Below are 13,159 nucleotides of genomic sequence, written 5' to 3' on the forward strand. Positions count from 1 at the left end.
CAGTTTCCTGTTCTTAGCTGACAGAAGTGGCACTCGGTGTGGTCTTCTGTGGCTGTAGCCCATCTGCTTCAAGGTTCAATGTGTTGTGTGTTCAGAGATGCTCTTCTGCATATCTCCGATGTAACGAGTGGTTATGTGAGTTACTGTTGTCTTTCTATCAGCTTGAACCAGTCTGGCCATTCTCCTCTGACCTCTGGCATCAACAAGGTATTCTTGCCCAGAGAGCTGCCGCTCACTGGATATTTTCTCTTTTTCAGTACATTCTCTGTAAACCCGAGAGATGGTTGTGTATGAAAATCCCAGTAGATCAGCAGTTGCTGAAATACTCAGACCAGCTCGTCTGGCACGAAAAACCATGCCATGTTCAAAGTCACTTCAATCACCTGTCTTTCCCATTCTGATGCTCGGTTTGTTTTTGTCTGTTTTTAACCGTAATAGTAAGACAGTGAAAAAAAAATGTCTTGCAGGCTAGCTGGTAAGCGTGCTGGGAAACTTTTTTTTTGTTTGTACTATTCCTAGATATGCAAGCACCCCCGGCACTTTGCATTCATTTAGAACAGAGACTGCAGAAAAAGAGATGAGGACCGATGTTTCACAAGGCAACCAATAATCAGATTAGCTTTGAATGTGATTGGCTATACAGAATGCACCACAAAAGGAAGCTCCTAGCACATGCTTCAGAAAGTACACTCAGTAAATCTGTGATGGGAGTTCATTTTTACTGGATAGCATTTATACCTCTCTAACTTCTTTTGTTGCCTGGAACTGATCTTCAATTTTTTGCAACAAAGTACTTAAGCCCTGCCAGTAAAAATAAATAAATATCAAAACGGAATGCAGACATGAAGAAATACCTTCTGCTGCCAGTATACTGTTCCGGTCAAAAGAAATCCTCCCCTACAGTCCCATAGGAAATAAACGCTTAGAAATGTTGATCTCCTTGGTCCCCTGCAGTGCTCATCCGTTCCTCCTCATCCTTTCATCACTACAGGATACAGTAGTGAAGGAGAGGTCGGCAGGAGGAAGCACTGAGCGCTGCAAGGGATCATGGAGATTGATTCTCCTGAAAGTGTTGGTTTCCCAGCAGACTTTAGGGGAGAATTTCACAGTGTCTTTCTTATGGCATTGACAGCGAGAAAGGGAAGTATTTACATTCTCCTGTTACAGGTGTACTTGTTTAAAGGCTGTTAGTTTTGAATACTGAAAAATGGCCTGGATGGGAAGGGGGTTTAACACCGCGGATGTCAACTGGTTAAAGGCTGTTAGTTTTTTTTTTTTTGTGTTAATGACGGCAGTTGTTCTAAATGCATCAATCTAGAAAATGTTATTAAATGCAGCCGAACTTGTGGTTCTTTTAAAAATGTCATTATTTACCTTTTGCTGACCAGTTTTTAGTCAAACATTGGCTGCTACCAATCTGTAGAGGGGCAGTATAAGTATTTTTACAAAGGCGAGTTGGGAAAAGGCAATGGCCATGGTCTGCCCACCCGCTACATCAGGGGTGACCACAATTTTTTGTGTTAAGATCTACTTTTCAAATGACGAGCTACATAAGATCTACCAACGAAAAAAAACCCTCCCTTGCTCTCTCTTCCGGCTGTCTCTCCTTGCTCTCTCTCCTGGCTCACCTTGCTGTATGTTGCAAACAGTGCAGTGCAGCAGGCTGTGTAAACTAATATTCTTTGATGTAATACATAGCACTTCAACCACCAGTATCCACCAGAAAGGTGTCAGGGAGCTTGGCTCAGCAGACTCAGGCTAATAGGTAATCATGAGCGAAATAAATATACAAAAATGGAATAAAGGGGCTACCATTCACACCCTTCGTGATCTACCAGCATCAGCTTTGAGAGCTACTGGTAGATCACGATCTACCTACTGGGCACCCCTGCGCTACATGGTCTGTAAATAGAACATGGATGTGAGTGGGGGGCATGCTGGTGGTTCTGTATCACAGAAGCTGCACACGTTGACCTTATACATTCCCTGGCTGCCTGCATTGGATGCCGGTACTGCTTGGAAAAGAAGGGAACGGCCTAAAAGCTTGTCCTGAAAATGTAGCCGTTAGTGCAACTAAACTATTATGGACAGCACTCAATTGCCTTGATGCCAATAAGGGAAACTGCAAGTGATTTCACATGCAAAGCAGTGGAATTCACAGGTCTTAAAAATAATTTCACAACATAATTGGGCATCAAAAATATAAATTTATTGAAATGGCTAAAGATAAGCATCGGCATGTTAAAAGCATTAATTTAGGAAAGCACTGTTGGCTTTTTTTTTCTCAATAATATCTGGTTAATCTGATCAGTAGAATTATTTTGCTAGCTTTGCAATAAGTGCAATGCAGGTTAAGTTTGTAAGGAAAGCAGTTTCTCAATGTATGTTATCAATTTTGTGTTCCAGGCAAGCAGCCTCAGATGGACTTTGTGTAAGAATAATTTAATCAGGCTCAGGCATAGTCTCTTTTGATAGAAAATGAAGGTTGTGCAGCACTAAATCTTGAGAGATGATCTGTTGTGACATCTTTACTGCCCACCAGTAAGTGACAGCAGTAATTGGGGTAGCACTAATGCTGGGTAACCATGTAGGCTGAATTTTCTTTCTACTTGGTGAATGAATCACATTTTGGTACTTCAGAGAATAGTGATGATATAGGAAGGGCAACGATTAATAAATAAAACAAAAAAATATCTGATTTCACGAATGTTGCTTTAGGGCACCAACTGCCTATTATTGGGCTTAATAAATATACATTTTTGGGTTACATCACTTTGTCTATAGCTGATTGTAGATTAAGGGTCCATTCACATCACTGCATACCAGGAAGCACAGCGGCTGGTATGCAGTCCCCGACACAGTGTCGATGTGCTTAAACTGCTCATTTTTTTTAAAAAGTTTTATGAAATGTCACAAATGTGTGAGTTCTAAGGGCACAGGGGGGTGCAAGGCGGTTGTACCGCCTCAATCCTGCTGCGCTCAAGAAAAGTAAGGCATGCAGTCCTTTTTTGTTTTGTTTAGCGTACACCAGTTTATTTAAATTTAATTTTTTTTTTTATATAGCAAAATGTTTGTGTTCATTAGTGTTTTTCTTGCTTGTTTTCTGGCCTAATGAAGGTCCATCACATGCCACCCTATGTGTTCATCTACGTCTTTTGCCTGTTCTTTATATTGCTAGAATTCTGTTCTTTATTCTCTGCAACTAACAAATGCTTTCCCCACTAGTCTTTCTAACTTTTCTGTCCTGTTCTGTGTCTGTCCACATCTGCAGTCGTGCAGAACAGATCCCGCCTTGCTTGACAAATGAGACCACTCTCCCTTCACCTTGGGGGACTCCAGCTCTTTCCAGGAAAAGGTACTGCTTTATAAGGCTTTCTTATTCATCCATGGAGTTAATGAATCAGTACAATGTAATTATATGAGTAGAAATGTGCTGTGATTCATGCATAGGTCTGATATCTAGGCTTAATGTTGGTGGTTTTCTTTAAACAAAGAGTTGATTTCATAGCTGATATAATTCAGATTTGAGCATGTAAAAGTAGTCAGGACAGTCAATTTTAAACTAACTGGTTATTGGTAGCGTTTAGATTTACCCAATGGTTTTATTTCTTCATCTCTCAGAAACATAAGAGGTAAAATTTGGAAGAAGCAATAGGCAAGCAAGGCATTACTTTTGATACAGATTCTATCTAGTGTAGGATCACATTAGATAATAACCAATATATCTTCCAAAACAAATAAAAGTATATAAAAGACAGAGTCCGCCTCCATGTGTAAAATCTTTTTGATAAGTAATAAAAATTGGTTATAGGTACTCACAAATTTAAAATTTCATCACACTTGTCAAAGAAGTCATAAAGTCGGTATCTATGGAGTATTCCGCTCCGACTACGTATAAAAAGCTGCCTCTGGTCACATCGAAATCAACGGCTGCTTTAAGTTGGATTTACGCGTGACCGGAGGCAGTTTTTTATGTGACCGTTTTTTTATATGCAGATACTGACCTTGTGACTTCTTTGACAAGCGTGATGAAATTTTAAGCTTGTGAGTACCTATAACCATTTTTTATTACTTATTAAAAAGATTTTACACATGGTGTCGGCGCTCTGTTTTTTTAATATCTTTTATGTACGTGATGGGAACACCAGAGTCTTATGAGGAGCAGCCCCCCAAGGTTGTGTATAGAGTTGGAACGCTTACTTCAGGATGATTGTGTAACGGCAACCATTAGCGCCAAGAGACAAACAATTTATTCTTTTCCTTGACAATAAAAGAGTGACTGGGTTGAACTTTTTTATTTCTTATGTTTTATTTTGGATATCTCTATATAGATTATTATGGTCGGTCTATACATGTTTCCGTTGACTTTTTTAATATTTCTGCAATAACCGTGACGGGCGACATGGAGCTAAGACAGCTCCATTGAATAGCATTGGCCGGCGACTTCTCGCGATATCGCGCGGCAAAAATGCGCGACATCGTGCAATAAATCGCTTAGTGTGAATGGGGCCTAAAGCAGTTTAGTACAAGATTTTGGATTGTGGGTGTGCTTGAACTTTTTGATTGGTTTTCAAAAGATGCAGTAAAAAAGGAAGTGTGTATAATTTATATAGCTATGTGTGCATGTGCATATTATATAGCTGTTTTTATATTTATAAATATTTTCTTATAGACTAAGTGTAAACACTTTAGGAGGAAAACCGTGCATGATTTATAACATAAGTATACTTCTTGCATCTCTTTTATTACTGAGAGAAATGCATGTCCAAAAATAAAATGTAGTGCAGATGGCTGGGCAGACGTGTTGATGCTAATTGCTAAACATAGAAAAGGAATAAAAGGTAAGTGATTGTAAAACTGCACTAAAGTGTATCTACACCCAACAACAAAATGCAGTATATTGCAGTTCACCATCCTTAGATATGGTGGTTGCATTCATTTTCCTATTTCATTTCCCTTCTTTCCACCTGGTAATGCTGCAAATAACACACTTCGTGCTCCTTCTTGTCCACACATATATCCATATCATCTATGGGGCTTGCCATGGTGGTCACACAGGGCTGGACCTCTACAATCTGTCAGTCCGTGCCACACTGACTCCCAACTGTGCCCTGCAAAATAGTGGGTGATTGGGTTACATTGGTACAGTGCAAATCTAAGTAAAAATTAAAGCCAGCACATCCAGAAATTAAAACTTAAATTTTACTGTTATTCCATAGACCCAAGATTGGGGAAACAAGGGTCCAATTTTTTAAAAGTAGCGAAACATCGCATATGTGAATGGGTACACACCACATTTAAATACAGCCCAAAATGAGCCGTAATCAGGTCTACATGGCATCACCCATCATCAGGAAATATTGCTATGACCATGCACAAACACTAGCCTGTGTTCCAGCAACCAGAAGCAATGCTACTGCACATGTTGCCTGTGTCACAGAAAGCCAGATTTCCTGTACATGTGCAGATAGTCTTTCTCCAGAGTTACAGCCAGTAGTAAACAAGGTTTATCAGTCCCATGGCAACTGTCACCAGGGAAACAGGAAAGCTTGCTGAAAAGAAAGATTAAAAAAATTGGCCCATTAATGGCCCCCAGCAATGTGGGAAAAAACAAAAAGGACACTGATATTATTCCTCACTTTTCAAGTGGTAGTTCAGCTACACTTTTTCCAGTGTCCTAAACAGCGGGTCCATACCTCCATACACACCTGAGGCTGGGGGAATACATTGCAAGAGCCTGTGCAATGCCCTGATCACAGCTGCAGTGCTCTGCAGACATCATTGCCAAAAATAAGTAGTAAATGCACATTGATCTTTTGGGTTTGTTTTTTTTTTTTTTTTTTTTTTGTGGAAAAGGTGGACTAAGCCATTAAATTCAGCGGTTGGAGAAATCTCATTTAGAAACTAGTCAAACTCCTCAAATGAGTCTCTGAACCATTTCAAATCATAAACTTATCATCTGTAGATTGGAACAATGCCCGTACCTGATTCCAATGCCATATCCAAGGGACTTATATGTTGCCTGTCCAGCAAACCAACAAAAGGGTTTGCAATGAAAGCTGTGGAACTGCACACAAATTCTGTCATGGAACTTGAAACAATTGTTGCTTAAAACAAACTCCAAGTTCTGTAAGAGAAATTCAGCTGTAGCATCGGGCATATTTTTAAAAAGAAAATGTCTCGGTGCTTATTTTCTGGCTGTATTTTATTCTTGTATAACAAACTGATGTACACACTTGCTAATAGACATCAAGGGATCAATCCAATTGTCCATTCTGGAAACAAAAATGTCCAGTGTCCCTGAGATAGAACGGTAACAGTGTCACCAAACCCTGTAATTAATCATCCGAAAATGTAGTCGGTGACATTCTCTGAACTGGAGACAATCGGAAACATCTATGGTCTTTTGGTAGTCTATATTCTGGTGTGTATACGTAGAACTGGAAATTTAACTATAAGGTACTTGGCAGTCTCTGTTGAGTTCCAACCACTGGTAAAGCCAATGTTAATAAGTGATTGAATTTTCTTTTAAATACGGGTTGTCTCATTAGTGGATATCTGTAAATAGGTTGTAGAGTGGTCAAATAAATCCAATATCCCCAGTGGCAATCTGCATAGTCTAACACAGGGGTGTCTAATACAAACTTGCTAAGGACCATGCCGAAGGTTGGGGAAAAAATCAGGGTGCAGGACATTAAGAAGAAGAAAAAAAACAACCTTGCTGCTTGCCGCAGTACAAAGCTCAGGCTCACTAATCATTATGACAGCCCTGGTGTCGTGTGTGAGGGCACTAGAAGTGTCAGCAGTTCCTGTCCATTATATGACAGTCTTTTGTGTGGGGGCACATTAAATGGACACGGACTGCTGACACTTGTAGTGTCCTCACACACAGTCAGTCCTGGATACACAGAAGCGGGATTACTGGAGCCGCGGAGACCAGAGGCAGGGGCGAGGAGGAACGTGCGGATTCTCAGAGGGAGGCCGGCTGAAATGCTGCTCCAAGTTTTTTCTGCCTGAGTGCAGGGTAGGAAAAAAAAATAAAGATGAACCCTGCTTGCCACGGTGCAACGCTCGGGACTGGAGGGCCTAATACAATCTTGTGGCGGGCTGTTTCTGGCCCGCAGGTTTTGTAATTGACGCATGTCGTGTAACACAACAATCGCTTCACCCTTATCCGCAGGTTTCAAAATTAGCACTTTATCAGACTTTGGGGATGTAATTACTTTTCTCTCCTCACAATCCAGATTGGAGGAAGTTCATTTGTTATCTACTTTTGTGACATCACTTCTAATTGTCTTGATGTAAGTGCTGGCTATCATCTTTTCTTGAACTTCAAACAAGTCTGTCTTTCCTCATCCCCATAACATTGTTTATGCTGTCCTTTCAGCTTATAGGATGTGACAAGGACAGTACATTTGTGTCAAGAGCAACAGGTATTCTCTGTACTTGCTAAAAATGTTCTTAGACTGTAAAAATGAAACAAATGCAACCGCCGTATCTAAGGACTGGTAAACTGCAATATATTACATTTTGGGTTTAAATACCTTTTTTAATTCATTTGCACATCTATTTTTAACAATTTTTACTGGCGCCATCTTTGTGGTTTATGCAAAATAAATAAAGTGTGCATATTAGCAAATACTTAAACAGTATTGCTTCTGTAGAATATTATGGCTTGTTGTCCTATGTTGCTATTGCATTGCAGTATACCTGCTGAAAAGTCTAATTTTGTAAGATGTTTATTCAAATGAAAATACACAAGTAAGGAAAATTTGAGGGACAGAGGATAGCATCTTATTGCATTTCATGCTGGAATGTCTTGATTATAAATTTAATGTACATATTGACACTAAAGATTATAACTCCGTTTGCTAGACATGAATGCAAATGTATTCACACCATTTCATAGACATACCCACTAGAAGATAACTTGCTAGATTGTTAAAGGAGAACTATGTGGTTAGGGCTTTTCCCCATAGTTCTTAGGGTAACGGGAGGACACAAACTAGCATCCTCCCGTCACCCTAAGCTCAGGTATACTGAGACGCCGAAGCGGATCCCGACAATTATGTCTGGATCCTCCCAGCTGCGTGAGTGACAGATGGCTCTGCCTATCTAGAGGCAGAGCCAGCTGTACCCACCACCTCCCCCGTCCGTTCCGCCAGTCAGTGCTGGAGGATCGGAGCGGGGAGGGGGAAATCCAGCCACTCCCCTGTCACGGCAGAGCTGTGACAGGATCGAGAAGTGAGCGAACGCCGGTATGTGTTCGCTCACTTCCCGATCTACTGAGCCGACTTGTGACAGTTTCATTGTCACAGGTCGGCTAGAACTATGAGGTGAGTGAAAAGCACTCACCTCCATAGTTTTCCTTTTAAGATCTCTTCACCATACACCTGTAAAGACAGGCTCTAACAACTATAATATCATTAGCTCTATAGCAGTGCCAATGCACACGTGCATACACATTCAGTTGAAGCAACACTAAATTCAGGAGCTAAATCTTAAAAATGCATTCAAGTACCCAAAAACAAAAATGTATCTTATTTGTATATCACTCAGCTGTAGATCCTCAAACTTTCTCTGAATTCATGCTAACACTGTCCTTCCTTCTGGAGGGTGGCTACTTTTATTCCTCATGCTCCCTGTGTGTGTTGTAAATAGCCACCGCTCCAAGCTCGCATGATGGACTACCAATGTTTAAACTAAATGTGAGATTGTAGTCCATCACAGGGGCGAGCTTGGAGTGTTGGCTACTTTACAACACACACAGGGACCTTGAGGAACAAAAGTAGCCACCCTCCAGAAGGAAGGACAGTGTCGGCACCAATTCAGAGATGGTTTGAAGATCTACAGCTGAGTGATACACAAATAAGATAATTTTTTTTTTAAATAGTTAAGGTTCTTGAATGGATTTGTAAGATTTAACTCCCGAGTTTAGTGTTACTTTAATTTCAGGCAACTATAACAGAAGGCAACTTGTTTACATCTTTTTCTTTTTTTAAAGCACATCTAAAGCAAAAATTCTAGCCATTACTGCATTATGTCCTTTTTTTTTTCAATGGCTCATTTTCAATGGCTCATTTAAAATATCCTAGATGTTTAGACAAAATAGAAAACATGGATGCAAAGTCCAGCCTAAATAATGCAGCAGAATTTAATTTCTATCAAATATTTAAGCTGGTTTTATTTTTAGAGAGACCTTCTTTTCCCTGGAAGAGCAGGCTCTCGGATACAAAGCGCTATATTATTAATGCAGCTGAGGTATTCAAGCGCGCTTTAGTAATACATGATTAATAATATACAAATGATTTTCTTTAGCAATTTTTTTGCATTGCTTATTGATTTTTTGGGGAGGGAGATTGTACATCTTGGTATTCTTTTATTCTTGATCCTTGAAAGTTGAAGCACTGATGGCTTCCCCCTCCCTCATTAGAAGAAATAAGAGAATAGAGACCATCGTAAAAGCTCTTCTCTCCTTACAGCCTTTACTGTTCCCTATGAAAAATTGGAGGTGTAATGAGGAGACTGAGGCTATTCTTGCAGCATTTCCAATCAAAATAATGCAGTTCTCCATGTGGTACATAGTCTAGTTTTGTATAAACTAGAATAGGTTTATAACTCGCCTGAAGGGTGTGACTTTAGAACAAATGTCTTCAAAGTTCAAAATGCTTTTTAAGTCAGAACTAGTTAATAGAGCGACTACTGCTAGCAGTAGATGTATGCAAAAAATGCATTTTATCCTTTTAATGTCACTAAGTTTTTCCTTAATGAGGAACTCCCCATGATCTAAAAAAATTAAGCCTTGCAATGGGATTACCCAGCACTGCAAGTGTTAAGTGGTCGTTTTAGTGTTCACCTCTCTCTTCCTCCGCCCTAGCTGTGTTATGTCCTTTGGACTCGTGAATGGACCTGCATTTTAGACATGATGATGTCAGCGCTCCTTAGACCGCCAGAGCCCAGTTAAGAAAACTTGTGGTTTTCATATCTGCCTTGAGTTTAGCTTTAAGGGCCAGATCACACCATATGCAGTTGTGATGCAGTCCGTTTATTTTGACTGCTGCAGTCAAAATACATCACAATGCTTTCCTGTGGGCTTTCTTGTGCTTAATTCACACCATTGTCCGTTCAGATGCAGTCAGAAAAAATACTGCTTGTCCTATTTTACCTGAATCAAACTGCATCGAAGCGCATGCAAACGCAACGGAACGCATACAAAAAAAAGACTGAGAATTGATTATCACCCAGGGACTTCCTCTTTGTAGTGTGGAAAGAAAGTGAAGAGATGGAATTTGTGGATGCAGATTATTTCATACAATATGTGCGGGACGGTCAGCAGCGGGTGCACCCAATATCGACGTCGCCTGCGAAGGCGTTGTCGGAGAATGGCTATAGTCAACACTAGCACCATGCCAGCCAACAAAGAAAGCATGTCTTATCTCCAAAACAAACGTGGAAATGCTCTGACAGGAAAAGGAAGTGACCTAATTGTCTAATTAAAATTTTCTAGTGCAGAAAAAACCGCATCAAAACTCATTGCAAACGCATCAAAACGGAATGCTGTGCAACTGCACAGACGCACGCAGTTGTGATGCAGTTTCTGGTGTGAACTGACCCTAACTCTTATTTGCCTTCCTTTACCTGTTTGTGTAGGACTTTACAGTACCATTAACAAATGTGCAGTTTTTGCAGGAACACTTCCTCATAGTTTTAGACAGGGCTATTAACTCCCCAGTATCTGTAAATACATTTCGACATTGTGTATTATCGTAGGCTTCCTTACTTATGTTGCTTCTCCAACCAAACCTTTACTACTTATGACTCATCAGGCTTGTTTTTTGATATGTGTCACTACCACAACCTGTTGTTTTTTTGTTCAAACTGATTTTTTTCCCTTTTATTTGTATTCAAATTATTCAATACAAAGTACAAAACAAAATAAAAGGGAAAGGGTATATACAAAACAGTACACAGGGAGTACAACCATAAAATAGGTTTCCATGTATAGGATTAAAGGAGAACTCCCAGGCAGAAATAATAGTAATCCTTGCAATGGGGCTAATCCTGCACTGCAAGGATTAGACGGATTAGATATACTTACCTAAACCTTCAGAGCCTACTGGCTGATAGACTGGTCCCTGCAGCCTCGCTACCCCTTCGCTCCGGCAGTCTAAGGTTCTGTGAGTCATCATGTCCAGTACAGGTATTGGATGTGAGGACACCGAGGGACATTTGATCACTGGAGTGGAGGAGGAGAGAGTCTTCAGGGACCAGTTTAGCCACCGGCTAGCTCCAAGGTTCAGGTAAGTATATTTATTTTTTTCCCTAGACGAAAACAAGCGCAAAAATTATTTCTACCCGGAGTTCTTTTTTTAAGTCTTGTTTACCATTCAAGTGTAGTTTATTCGACGTGGGGCATTGATGTGGAAGTTTGCTCAATGAAAGAGTTAAGAGGCAGAGGTTGATACCATAGAGTCAGCGTTTAAAGCTGGGAGCCCATGCTTTAGGTGGTCATGGTTAACTGTATTCAGTAGTAAGGAGGAGTAGTGACAGATAAAACGAGTGCAAGATGTAAAGGGAAGGAGGGGAGGTAAAAACATAAGGGGGAGAGGAGTGAGGGCAAGAGGGAGATAAGTGCAGGAAGTAGGCGGGGGGTAGAGAGGTAGGGAATGCGGCAAGGAGTATTATGGGTTAGGAAAGGAACATTGGGAAATATCTTCCTGACTATTATCCGACTCAAGACCAGACTAGGAAGATCCATTTTTTTTTCCCAGTAAATTGTGGAATTCTTGGGACCTTCGAAACTGTGCACCAGAAAGACCTCCATGTTCATAATTTGGTCAGTGACCCATTCTAGAAGAGCGGGTGCCTATTCAGAGTGCCAGTGTTATGGGATAATAGTTCCTGCAGCAGTGAGGGTGCCTTAGGGTTTCCTTTTAGGCTTTTTTGAGGGAACCTGGTAACAGAGAGAGCAACACAATTTGAGGGGTGTGAGAGCCCATTCACACCAGGGCGATTGCGGATCAGCACGCTGATCTTGCAAGGGAGGTTTGGGGAATTTCTTATTGCGTTTTAGCGCAATGTATGGGATCGTCGGCGGATCCATGCGGCCGAACCGCCCCGCTGTGAACGAGGCCTTAGGGCTGGTGATTCCAGTAATCTAGGTATAAATTGGAAGGACTTTGTCCCAGAACTTGATAATATAAGTACATGATTCCAGTTCAGTTCATGGCGCCATAGCTCCTAGAAGCTCTGCTATTGGTGGTTAACACCTCTGAGCAGATCTGCACTCTGCACATAAAGTAATTGCTTTGTTGTTTGTTTTGGTATTCCTGTGGTCTGCGGTGATATTTTCTTTCTCTATTTGTTCTGGTGACTTTTGGGGTGTATTTATAAACAATTCGTAGAGCCATTCCCACTGCATTGCATGTGCATTCATTCTGTGTGAATGGAGGCAAAAGCAAATATTAACGTATTTTCTTTCCAGGTCAAATGTAATATCAGGAAAATATCACTTTATGGCCACGGGTTGGCTTCGGGGGCATGAGTGACTCTGACCACAAGGGGAAGGCCAAATAACTTTGGCCGGATTTGTGTGAGGAGTTGCGCTGGCTCTCCTGCCCATAAGAGGGGTGGCGGGGCAGTCTTCTCAGCATAGCCGCAATCTCGAGCTGACCCTCCCGCCCTTCCCCTTTTTTCTCTTTCATTTCACTAGAGTGTGCCCCCTTATTTGGCATACTGGCCTCAAAAATCATGGCACACCCCAGGTTTGTATTAGCAGGTCTCACAAATATCACTTTATGGCCACGAGATAGAGCTGGGTAACACGTATTTCCTATGCTACTCAACTCCATCTAGTGCCTATAATACAACATTTATCTGATATTTAATTTGACCTGGAAAGGAAATTTACAAACATTTGTTTTCACTTCCATTCGCACAGAATGCATGTACATGGAATTTCCATTTACTACAAAGAAGCAAGTCTTTTAATTCTGCTACTAGGCCTACAATGTAAGCAGAACTCTATTTCAAAATCTAAAATCAGAAGTTGGGTATGAGATTACAGCTGCAAGTGTCCTCTACACTTGTGCTCCCTTCCTGCATTCATGGTAATAGTAGTTAACCATCTGATGGCTGTTAAAGTTGTGCTTCCTTCATC

At 40.8% G+C, this 13,159-nt stretch overlaps 1 protein-coding gene across 1 annotated transcript in view; it reads left to right on the forward strand.

Moving 5' to 3' along the window:
- WDFY3 (WD repeat and FYVE domain containing 3) overlaps window positions 1-13,159 on the forward strand; it is a 195,553-nt gene that overhangs the window by 74,318 nt on the left and 108,076 nt on the right. The window contains exon 13 of the mRNA XM_018576192.1: window positions 3,272-3,355. Coding sequence (XP_018431694.1) covers window positions 3,272-3,355 — 84 coding nt within the window. The remainder of the gene's footprint in view (window positions 1-3,271; window positions 3,356-13,159) is intronic.

Source organism: Nanorana parkeri, unplaced genomic scaffold (genome assembly GCF_000935625.1).
Source record: "Nanorana parkeri isolate BGI_ZX_2015 unplaced genomic scaffold, ASM93562v1 scaffold59, whole genome shotgun sequence".
Lineage (NCBI taxonomy): Eukaryota > Metazoa > Chordata > Amphibia > Anura > Dicroglossidae > Nanorana > Nanorana parkeri.